The sequence below is a fragment of the Lytechinus variegatus genome, chromosome 6, assembly GCF_018143015.1.
Source record: "Lytechinus variegatus isolate NC3 chromosome 6, Lvar_3.0, whole genome shotgun sequence".
In the NCBI taxonomy this organism is placed as follows: Eukaryota; Metazoa; Echinodermata; class Echinoidea; order Temnopleuroida; family Toxopneustidae; genus Lytechinus; species Lytechinus variegatus.
Window position 1 is genome coordinate 19,202,343 of NC_054745.1, and position 12,767 is coordinate 19,215,109.

General features: G+C 36.2%; 1 protein-coding gene across 1 annotated transcript in view; it reads left to right on the forward strand.

Moving 5' to 3' along the window:
• Nucleotides 1-12,767, forward strand: part of LOC121417142 (DNA-binding protein RFX6-like) — a 42,807-nt gene that overhangs the window by 20,116 nt on the left and 9,924 nt on the right. The window contains exons 5-8 of the mRNA XM_041610730.1: nucleotides 2,801-2,862; nucleotides 5,254-5,331; nucleotides 5,817-5,844; nucleotides 12,569-12,676. Coding sequence (XP_041466664.1) covers nucleotides 2,801-2,862; nucleotides 5,254-5,331; nucleotides 5,817-5,844; nucleotides 12,569-12,676 — 276 coding nt within the window. The remainder of the gene's footprint in view (nucleotides 1-2,800; nucleotides 2,863-5,253; nucleotides 5,332-5,816; nucleotides 5,845-12,568; nucleotides 12,677-12,767) is intronic.

Consider the following 12,767-nt stretch of genomic DNA (forward strand, 5'->3'; position numbering starts at 1 on the left):
AGTTCCTTCTCAGTACTCATGCAATTCAAACTGAGCGTTTGGGTGCTTTGTTTTTGTTTGTTCATATTTCGTCTACAAGCGATACATTGGAGCAACATCTATTCTGTTTTAATTAACAATGGTCCTTATTGCCGTTTGGTCAAAATTGTGCTATCGGTATTTTGGTGTCATCTGATTATAAAATCTTATCATCTATCAGTACTAAAATCTCACCTGCATATCTATAAAAATAATTTTTAAAAGAAACTTTTCCAAAATACTTTTTGGAGCCTTTTTTTATACGCACTTACATATCTCTGCAAAGTTAGCAAATTCGGACACGCGGTTCTTATGATCAGCATCTTTATACCCCAAGCAAATATAATAATAGTTATATTAATGAAACGTTTTTGTATAGCCCAAAATACATAAGCAAATTAAGTTGCATCTCTCTGAGCGCTTTTCACAAAGCGAGTGGAGATGGAGACATTTTCACTTGACTAGGGTACACTGTAAAACTCTCACCACCAGCCCAGAATCTATATATGCCCACCCCAGAAAGGTATTGAAGCAACACCGGTTTCAACTCAGTGTTGTTTTAATACTATTTGGTGTTGCATAATGACCTAACTGGTGTTAGACCAAAACCAAACTGGTGTTGTTTAACACTTTTCTTGTGTGGAGATATATAGATTCCGGGCTGGTGGTAAATCAACACCGGAGTTTTTGCAGTGTACACATCATTGAAAGAAAATGTAGAAATTCATCATTTTAGATTTTATTTTTCAACATTTCAATTTGTAACTATTGAGTATACTGTGAAATGAAATTTGCTGTGTATCTATTGAAATCATTGCCAGGTTTGTTTCTTGAATTTTTGCGAATAGTTTACGCGTGTTTGTTTTACTCATTGTGGCGATAGACAGGCGACAAAACAGCGGCACTATCCTTTGAAAATCGCAAGAATCGCCCCCAATGATGACGACAGGTCGGAGAAATTCTTAAGCAAATTATTCCTAACCCTGTGGGTTCACCGTTATACTACACCGCGGTTTTTACTAGTAGTTGATCTATTTATATATTGATAAATTTCCTTGTGGGTCTGAGTGTATCCGACATTGATAAGTAGCATTTATCGGTATTTACATCTTGTAAGTAAACTTTGCATGTATCTTTTCAAGGCACGGATGGTAAATACAGGACTACATGTTCATATATCATGACCTGGACAAAAACAATCAGGGTATATATCCGATATTACGTAACAATGATACCGTTTTGCGTATACTTTGTCAAATGTTTGCGTCATGAAAAACTTCTCGTAGTCTTGTTGTCTAGACCCATTGGTGTAAAATACTGGGCGGGTCTTTATGCCTATACTATAATAAAAACCCTGATTTTACAGGAAAAAGAAGATTTTGCAGAATGCAATAACAGAATCATCATGATCATTTTGTTAATTCATAAAACAGTAAATTTTCTGCAATTTAACAGAACAGGTCTGTTTAAAAGCTGAAAAGTGTGTTTTTTCAAAGGAAATTTGTAAGGTTCCATACACCAATTTCCTGTAAGATTACGCATTCTGGTAAGATTACAGGTGTTTTCGAGACTCCGCTGCAGGAACTTCTTTTATTTTAAGGATAAAACAATGAAACAGTGTAGTTCCAGTTCTGAAATGAATTTGTTTTACGAGTCATTGGATTCTGTTTTAAAATATTATGATTTTTTTCTAGAACTTCTGTTGAATATATTGCTGATAATCCTGTTAGCATTCGCAATCAATGACATAACAGGCCCTATTGATCTTGATTGATTGCACATTTTATGCTCACTCGCTTCGCTTGTATGACATAATTCCCAAATAATGCATCGTTTTCAGAACGAATCCTCTGGCAGATTTGTTTTAAGGTTTAATGTGCACTTCATCTACAGGCCCCTTAGGTTGGCATAATTGACGACAATGGCGTAAAGATGGGAAGGGCTGGGGTCGAAGCCATGGCTCCCTGAAAGCTTCATGACAAAACAAAAGGGACAACAGGAAGGGGGGGGGGGTAAAAGTAAAACGTTGAAATATATAATTTCCTAAATGTTTTTTTTTTGTTTCTCATTACCACTATAAAAATAAAATCGTGCTTTAAGGAGAAAATAAAAAGGGGGGAAATAATCTTATTCGCTTTGCTCGCTCGCAGCTTTTCAGAAGTTATGCCCTATACTGCATATGTGGCCCCTTCAAAATTAATTGCCCATGACGCTACTCATTGGCGGATAATCTATATAAGAATAGTCCACTGCCTAGGCCTAAAAAGACTACGAATGCAGACTGGTTGTTTTTCATTGACTGCAGGCGGAATGTCATTTATATTGTCGTCATGTAAACTGTTCCAAACTACCCGTTTCTTATCAGTGTGTTTTACCAACAATGAAACATTTGTAAACTGTCGCCAACGTTACGTGTGATCTTCCCATTATATTTGGGGAAAACATTTGAATGCAACAGTTACATAAACGAAATAATTATGTAGGTATATATTATAATATGAATGTATTTTAAAAATGATCCTGAACGATTTACTGTATATTCTGACATTTTATATTTTGTGTTCATCTTCTCACCTGATCAAAATTTGATCAACGGTGTTTTTATTGACGAGATTTATATTCAATATCTATATGTATCATCCCTTTAACGCTTTTGAAAATATCGATTTTTTTTTAATCTTCACGTTAAATGTTGACTTACACAAACAATTCTGAACCTGGTGAAATGTAACAAATTGTATCTTTCTCTGTGATAATTTTATCTTTCTTCTTATACCTTCAGACAATTCGACAAAAGTTTCCTAATTTGACAACAAGACGACTTGGAACAAGAGGGCATTCAAAGTAAGATATATATTTTTCGTCAAAAGAAAGTGAGAGAGGGAGAGAGATGAAGGGGGGGGGGGTTCAGATAGAGTGATGCGGAGGAAACGGGCCTTCTTCAACTAATATTTCAGTAAACGATTGTACGATCATTCATGATATTTTAGAACCAACACAAATATGACTTAATGATGACATAGTGTATAAAAAAATTATATTGATAAGAATTTAATAAATATGTATATAACCTGATATTGGTAACAAAGACACTGTGAGAAAATTAAAAGCCTGGTACGAGATTATTAGAAATACAAAAAGAAGTTAGTTAATCTAATAATTTAAATATCTATATTCATTTAAGAAAGAAAAATCTATTGGCACAGAAGAAGAAAGGAGAAGGGCAAGAGGAAGAAGTAGAGGAAGAAGAAGAAGAAGAAAGAAACAAAGAAAGAAAGAAAGAAAAGGAGGAGTAGAAATGGGGAAAAGAAGAAGAAAAAGAAGTAGGGTGAGGAAGGGGAGAGAAAGAAGAAGAAAAAGAAGAACAAAAATACAAATAAGAAAAAAAAACTTACATATAAAAGATGACACGGAGGAGCCGGAGGAAAAATAAACCAATTAAAAAAAAAACCGCGAGAAAAAAGTTGAAGAAGGGGAAGGGGCGAAAGTAATGAATTAAAAAACAAAGGGAGGACGAAAATAGGATCCAATCGAAATGCCACCCCCAAAAAAGCAAAAATCACAGAAGTCACACTGATTTTGTTCACACTTATAAAAAAAATGTAGATGATTCAAATGGCGTAGTAACAAAAACAAATCCAACAAAACAAAAGACAATTAGCAAACAAAAACAAGACGTACTTACACACATGGCCATTACACGCATCAAGATAGTGTATAGATCACGTCAAACAAAAGGAACCACGTCATTTGTTGAACAGCATTTGTTTGGTAACTCTAATGTTATTTCGTAAATTCCTGTCTTATCAAACTTAACGACATTTTTAAACCGCGGTTAGGATTGTCATACCAAATTATCGGTTCTCATAAAATGCAGTCCACTTCTAAAGGTAAAGGCCGAAAACTGCCTCTGATAATGAAAAACTTTGTCATGAGACTTCAGGTTGAATTGTAGAATGTGAAAAAAGACATTTACCATAGTATGAAAAATGACAATTTATTGATTAACAAAAAAAAGATAATCAACTAGTAATAACTGAACAGTTATCTTCTTTATCGAACATGATGACAGAGTCAAATAAAAATAGGAAGCATAAAATGTAAATGCAATTACTACAGTTTGGCTCCCCCATAGTATTATTACGGTTACACTTCGTAATTCCGAATGTTCTTTATTCCGAAGGTTCGTAATTCCGAAACACGTAAATTGCCTATACCTCGATGTTCGTTAATCCAAACACGTAAAAGGGTTCGTTAATCCGAACATTTGTGGCGTTATTCCGAAGGTTCGATAATCCGAAAACGAAATAAGGTTCGATGTTCCGAAGGATCGTTAATCTGAAAACGAAATAAGGTTCTTTGTTCCGAAGGTTCGTTCGTCCAAAAACGAAATAAGGTTAGTTAATAATTTAGTTTTCGGACTAACAAACCTTCGAAATTACGAACCTCATTTCTTTTTCGGATTAACGAGCCTTCGGAATTACGAGCTCATTTCGTTTTCGGGCTAACGAACCTTCAGAATTACGAACCTCATTTCGTTTTCGGACTAACGAACGGCTTCGGATTTACGAACCTTCGGAAATACGAACTTTCGGAATAATGAAACTTCGTAATATCCGAACCTTCGGAATAACGAAGCTTTGGAATTACGAATGTATATAATAATAGCGGCATATTTACCCAGGGTAGCCACTTCAGTTCTGAAAACTGTTATCCCAGCGGGCCCTGCCATGCGGTGATGGTTTACAATCATAGCCCATGGCCGAAGTTAAACCGGGCTTCATAATGTGGGCAAACCGTGACCCCCCCCAACACAAAGAGGAAAAACCCCCCAAAATCCCCAATTTAATGAACAATTATGCTATGAACACATAATTATTATGCATGGCCTGAAAGAGTATGTTCTCCCAAGTAATTTGTGTTAACGCCTGGATGATCAGGAGTTATTCTTTGAAATATTGTCAAGCTTGATTTGCGCCAAAATAAGACATGATTGCAATTCATTAATTCAGATGTAAATGGTGTTGCATTATAACATCAATTTAAAACACATTGTCAATAATTTACATAACAACTGTTAAACATTCTTTAGTTAAGTTCATTGGAAATCGATTTGCAAATGAAATTATGTTTATACTAACTCATGCATAATTATTGGCGATTTGTAAGGTGCCAATTTTGTTTAACTCACACTGTCTAATCTTTACACTAAACGTCCTATCATTCTCTTTGCAGATATCATTACTACGGTATCGGCATCAAAGAGTCAAGTGCTTATTATCACACTGTGTATTCTACAAAAGGACTAACCAGGTAGGAATTTGGTTTTTCATCAAATAGTAATATTTACGTATAAAGATTATTATTTATACGTATTTATACTATTGTCTTTTTACTTTTCTATTTTCAGAATTATTTATGGAATTATTATTTGATCTACATCGTTATATATATGTGTTAATCTATGCATTTGATATCTTCTCATTCATGAATTAATTTATTCCAAAATAAACTAATTCATTGATTTGCTCAATTCGTTATCTACATATTCATTTATATTTATTTGTTTATGTATTTTACCAATTTATAATTCATTCGCACATTATTTTTTCTTTAATTATTCATTTATTTACTTATTTATTTATTTAATTATTCATTTGTTTCATACAACTTTTTATTCATTTATCAACCGAGCAGTGTCACAGCATAGTAAAAGCACATATGAAAATTCAGATTGCAATATTTGCGTTATTAACCATAATCATCTTTTTTCACTTTACATCTCTTAACACGCATAGATTTTCTGGAGCAAGATTAAAGAGCGAGGTAAGGCCAAATTCCCAAAAAATCTTGCACAAAATATTTCACAAAATTATATTGCATTATTTTCCTCTGTTTGTCTGTTTGCACGTTTGCACATCTACATTCATAGACAAATTGTTTTAGTCCTGATTCTCTCTCTCTCTTTGTTTTTTTTTTGTGGGGGGGGGTAATTCAATTAATTTTCCCTCTTTTCATCATTACCTGCTTATCATTTTTTCTCCTCCTTTTTGTCTTCTATTCTAAATCATCATCACCATCTTTTCTTTTTATTCTTCCTTTGCTTCTTCCTCTTCTTAATCATCATCATCGTCTTCTTTCTTTTCTTTTTCTTCCCCTTCTTTTTATCTCGTATATTATTCCCCTTCCTGAGTCCTAGATTAATTGTTTTAGCGAAAAATAGCAAAATATTGTAATCGTCGAGATGAGCTTGTTCATCACACTCAACCATTGCATATTAACCGAGGGAAGCATATTGTTTACCGAAGCCCTCAGCGAGCTCGTGTATCGGGGCTCTAGCAAACAAAGACCCCGAGAGCTTAGGCGGCTATAACAGCGGGTCAGCGTAGGTATTTCCTGAGGAGCGAAGTATAACGGATGGAGACTCGAGTAGTTTAAAGAGCCCATATCAACGATCTGTCGTCTTAAATTGTTTTACTTATCCTCTCTTTGTTCATTCGTTCAATGTTTGGGTGGAAGTTAACCTAATCATTTCCTTCTATATCGCAAGCATGGAAATGAACCGACAGGGCCTACGCCTAGTGTTGAATCAAACTAGTAACGTAATAAACAAATTTTATTGTATCACTTCACTTTTTAAGAGACATTTTTTCGCACAAAGTTTAAATGTTTGAACTACATGTATACATAATAAATGTAACATAGTGTTATTTGAATTCAACAAGTTAAAGAAAAAAACCACTATGGGTTTAAACAAAGTGTTAAGGGGATTCCTTGCGTATTTCAATTTAAATTTCTTCAATTCATTTATTCTGCAGTTTCATTTTGCATGTAATCATTTTTCATTGTATCCTTATCAATGGCGTAATGATACCAAAAAATCTTACGGGGGCTATAAATGGATTTAGGGGCTAAAACTTCTACAATGCTACGACCGTGCGAGTAAAATGCCTCTTTCTAACGTGATTAATGAAAGTAAACTTGGTTACAGATTTTGATATAATATTCAGATATAGATATTCCATTTTCCTTTCCTTATCTTTCGTTTTTCATGGTCGTGAATATTTTGGGGGCATTCCCCCCATCTGTATGTCCATGATTGTCATCATTTCGTTGTATAATTTAATTTATTCATTTATTTGGAATTGCACAGGGGGAGAAAATTTGCACACTGTCCTCCGTGCAGGTTCCCCCATGCATACACGCCATCATGCATGCACACGATACGTGTGTTATCCAATTAAGATATTAACCTGTTTAGTTCGGAGGTTAATGACGTAAATTACGTAATCGCATCCATGTCCACACTCGGTGGTATCCAAGTAATAAACTCCATACTACAGACACATTTTTAAATGAAGAAAATGGAGGGGAACAGTATCATCAAAGCATGCAGGTATACCAAGAGGGGGAAGGGGTGTTCGGACTTCGATCTCACCACCTAGGAGTTTCAAAATCGAGAAAAGATAGGGAGAAGAGAAGGGAGAAGACAGATTTGAACCCTTGGCTTTGGCCTGTATTCTGAGCTCGGGTTTGAATTAAACCCTGGCTTAAAGTTGTGGTTTAACTATGGAGAGCCAACTGCAGCACCAACCCCTAACAGTACACGTTCAATTTATTAACTCACATGACATCCAAATTGTTCATATCTAGGAATTATAACTGATGTATTTTTCTTCATTATGAAAGCGAATGGAGACAACATAGTTAATTGGCTCCCAATGATTTTACTATTGAGTTAAACCGCGGTCTAAGTTAAACCTGACTTCAGAATACGGGGGCCGATTGCACGAAATGGTCTTTCCAAGGACCGTCTTTCGTGTCGCCCATCTTTTATGATACGCTATAAGCGGGGTGTTTCTGAAATTTATGATAAAGAATAAGAATTTGTTAGCTTGCTTTTAAATCAAATTTTATACAATTTCATGATATATCATATCATTTTATAAACAAATATTCTGTTAATTTAAATGGACGAATGAAATATGTTTGGAGATGATTTATTTGAAATGCGTTTCACATGGCGCATCATAAAAGATGGGCGACACGAAAGACGGTCCTTGCAAAGACCCTTTTGTGCAATCGGCCCCGGGCCTTTGATTTAAAACCCTGGTTACGGGGCAGCAAAATAATTTGATACCTCCGTAAACATTCCGTTTACATAAAAAAAATAAAATTTATATATGGGATGATGTTAATGATGGAGATGACGTTCATGATCATCGTTAATTTACTACGATTATCTACATCATTTGTATTTCTGCATGTATATCAGCTATGATTAAATTCGAACTCAATAGCAGTATTCTGATTATTATTATAACAAAATCCATAATCACCGCGATCGTCACCTGTCATCAAAAATATCTTTAATTACACTGACAGTTTTAGTCTGACTTTTATATTTCAAAAAGATTTTAGCAAATCAAAAGAAATTTACCGAGGAGTTTGCAAGATATGCACAGCTATTCCATGAGGTTTCCCTTCTTTGAAAGGGGGGGGGGGGGAGACGACCCTCGCCCATAGACTGCTCTACAATACTCACAATTCAGGGGGGGGGGGGGGTGTTCCGAGACCTTTATCCTCGTCACGCGACAAACCTTTCCATCATTATACTTCGGCTTTAACTGGGAGACGGAGAACGCATACCACTGTCAGGTTTCCGACTGCACCGGTATCCCCGAAACCGTTGCATCGAAACGCCGTCACTTCTCCCGGCAATGGATGCACGCTTGGCTATGAGAAAACTCGCAGCTCCGAGAAAGGGATTTGCGATGGTAGCTCGGTAACGGAACGTTGTGCACCATGCGGGCTATGGCGGATCTTCGTGTTATGGTTGCTTGCAAAATGATGGTTGCTTGGCTTAAAAAGCATGTTGCCCATCATCAATGAGTGAATGCCCTCAAAATGTACATAAATTGCACTAATAGGGGATTTCCCTCTCTACAATTTACGATCATCCAAGGTTTGCTGATGTTCAGAGCCATGCTCGTTTACAGAGTTGACTCTTTGCGCCAGGGGACCTATGACCAAATAAAATGAATGAATTAGTTTGTATGAAGATGAGCCCTAACAACTCGCAACGGCAAATGATCCAATTAAGAAAAGGAACCTATTTCATTTGTATTTGGAGAATTTTCATGCCGTGACTATGAAAGCAAATGACGTCGCACTGTTCAGTAGGAATAATAAGCCATTTTTTTCATCAGCGAAGAAGATAGACCTAGAGGTGGAATTTTGAATGATAATGATGTTATGAATTTTTATGCTGCCACGATAGGTATCATTTTGGAGAACATACCCTATAGCGTTGGCATGGTTGGAGGCTTGCAAAAATAACAAAGTGGGCGGGGTGGGGGCTGCCCATTCAAAAAAAAAAATCAGTCAGTCATGCGCCTTTAAGATTTTGCACACGGTTTTGGGGAAAAGTATGGGCAGAAGCCCCATACCCCATGTGGTTCAGAGGTCCCTGTGATGATCGTCATCCTTACCATCATTCTGTAGTAACCACAAGTCACTAATTTAGCTTTAATAGAGTAATGTTTTTAAAATAGGAATAAATAAAAAAAGTTTCAAGAAAAGTTCTTGAAATATGACAAGTTAACCCCCTTTTGATGGGAAAATATAACAATGTCGCATATTGTGGATTTTACCGTTTGGATGGATTTGGGAAGGGGGTTGGGGTTGATTCTCCCATCTGTCCCCTTTTCTCTCCATCATGTCCATAATTCTCTGAGCTCAGGTTTTCGTAATATCTTCTCTTCCCTTTGTCGGGTATATCTCTTCAAATCCGGTTCCACTGCGCTTACGGATGCAAAGGGATGTAAAACGTAAAAAAAAAACATCTTGCCATCCATTGGAAAGTGCTTTGCATCCGTTATCATGGTTATGTACGCATTGCATACGTGTTTCATACGCTCTATCCATCGAACATCCGTCACTGTGATTTCATCCACGCAAAACGCAAAAAAAAACGAGTTGCACAAAACTTCAAGAACGGATGACCTCTCCACCGTGTACGATATAAATCGGCAACATGACGAGCAATAAACGTGTCATGTCCGTTATCATCCGTTAGACGTCCGCTGTGACCTCTCTGCATCATCGCAACTCACAGCCACTGCAGTTGAACAACGGAGAGGAGGACAGATGAGGTAGGCCTACATGGAACGTTTTTACATCATTTGTTGGACGTAAATAGAACGGATGGAAGCGTATGCATCTCGTACACGTACTCAAAACCCCGGTAACCCCTTCGAAGCTGTCATCCGCTTCCATCCGCTATAGGCTTCCTATAAACATGCACTTAACATCCCTGTTACATACTCCCCACGTCCGATCTTTTCCGTTGTGTTTTCGCAAAATTTTCAAGAATTTTGTCCATTTCTGGAGCCGATGAAAACGGATGGAGCCACCCCCCCTCCCCCGAAATTTTGCTTGTCCGCTGTGTCTTTTATTAATACTTTTGTGGGACCAGGCTTATACTTTTAAGGAAGAGATCGACATGAAAGAGGAGAGGATATCACCCCCCAACAAAAATAATTTTATTTTAATCATGCTCCTGTGTGCAGTATAGCTATTTCATCATTTTCCTTATACATACACGCGCGTGCTTCTTATTTCAGCAAGATATTCATTAAAATCAATAGGCATGCATGCCCTCAAAATGATATAACGCTTTCCTAACATTTAACAACATTACACATGCTTCAACCCCCATCACCTTAAAAGGGCGGAATCGAACAGCTTTATTGCTATATTCATCTGCTCAGTGCAAACACATCGGGACAAATTCCAGGCTGTAAATTACTCCTTTTTGACACAGCTCTCTCGAATGAATAATGGCGCCAAATTGGCCTCTTTGCTTTTTCCTTTTCCAGTCCTTTCGGCCTACTTTTTTGCGCGCCTTCGTCGTCAGCCTAGCGCGGTAACATTGGCATGTGTCGTTTTTAATGCGGGGTCGTTTTGCATGGGACCACATGTCGCGTTTCATTAAAACGCTATCCGTCATCCTCAAAAAGATTGGTTTATGCACCGAGTTGATCGAAGGGAATTAAACCCGAGTTATAAATTTACTAAATGATGTTCATTCCCCTTCTTCTTTTTGTTTTTTGATGAAAGTTCATCAAACTCTATACTTCCTTCAGACACATTTCCAAGAATATCATTTTTGCATGTTTTTTTTAAGTCTCGTATTTATTAACGAGTGTCAATTCTATTAACAGTATTTCCATTCAACTATATCCATGATATCAGTAACACTTCATACGTCATCCTGTGGGTTGTGATCCTGTTTAAAATGATCAAGATCTGATATAATCTTCCCAACGTGTATATAATGGGGTTATTTGTAGGTATAAATACAAATTTATATTTGAATTTATGTTTTATCGAGTATTATATTAATGTAGAAGCGATAGGTTGTAAGTATTGAAACAATATTACAACTTACAAATTCCTCCGGATTTTCACTAAATCTACATTTGAATTTGTTTTCAATGTAGGCACTTTTATCGAGTATTATATTAATGTAGAATCGATAAGCTGTAAGTACTGAAACAAGGTTACAACAATTTATAGATTCCTCCGGATTTTCACTAAATCTACATTTGAATTTGTTTGTTTTCAATGTAGGCACTTTTATCGAGTATTATATCAATGTAGAATCGATAGGCTGATAGTATTGAAACAAGATTCCTCCGGTTCACTAAATTTCTGAGTTACTTTTAATCATCGAAATACGACATGTTAAATCTCGTCACGTGTTTCATTTCACTGTTTCTGAAAGACCTCTTTTACTAAATAACATGAAATGATGCTAAACTGGGCGTTGTGGCGTGCGCCTGTAATCCAAGCTGTGGGGAAGTTACAAATTGATGCAGAGGTTCGAGCCCTGGTCACGTCTTTCGGATGGTGACCTTAAAGGTCGGTCCCAGACGTAAATAATCATATCTGATTGATACACGTCTGACAAAACTCAAATACACACACGGGTAATCAAACCAGCACCCAATTAATAATTTAGTAATAAATACATGGATAATCAATAATCAATTGGAAGCAATCTTCTTTCTTTCCAGATCATCGCAAATTAGTGGTGCAATGAGCAGAAATAAAAAAATGAAATAATAATCATTACAAATAAATAAATAAATATATATACAAATAAATGAACAATAATTTCAGACATAAATATTGAGGGCGCCAGATTCTGCAGATGGATCAAAAGTTCTAAAAAGATGGAAGCGAGTAACAATTTTCGTTTTTGATAAAAAATCTAATTTTGGGATATGTTTTGACATATTACAAAGAGTTAATATTTCGGTTCCCCCTCTCTTTCTTTTTTATCTTTTCCTTTTTTTCTTGATCGTGAAACTTTTAGCAGCAATGACCCCCCACCCCCATCTGTACGCAAGTGCCATGAACTTAAATAATTTTTTAATAAAATGTATTTTATGACAGGGGGGTTCACCCGGAAGTATTCACTGTCACCCAACGTCACTGACACGAATGTTAATAACTTTGTAATTATCATTGTATTCTATGACAGGGCGGTTTCACCCGGAAGTATTCCTTGTCATCCAAGACAGGGACACTCCTACCAGACTTTCCGGATGCTCAGCACATGGCTCTTCCATTCGCTCTGTCTGCTGAGAGGGTAAGGATAAAAGTATATATATATTTAGTTTATCTCATTATATTTTACTCATTTATTCAAAATTTAGTTGATTTTATTAATTTATTTAATC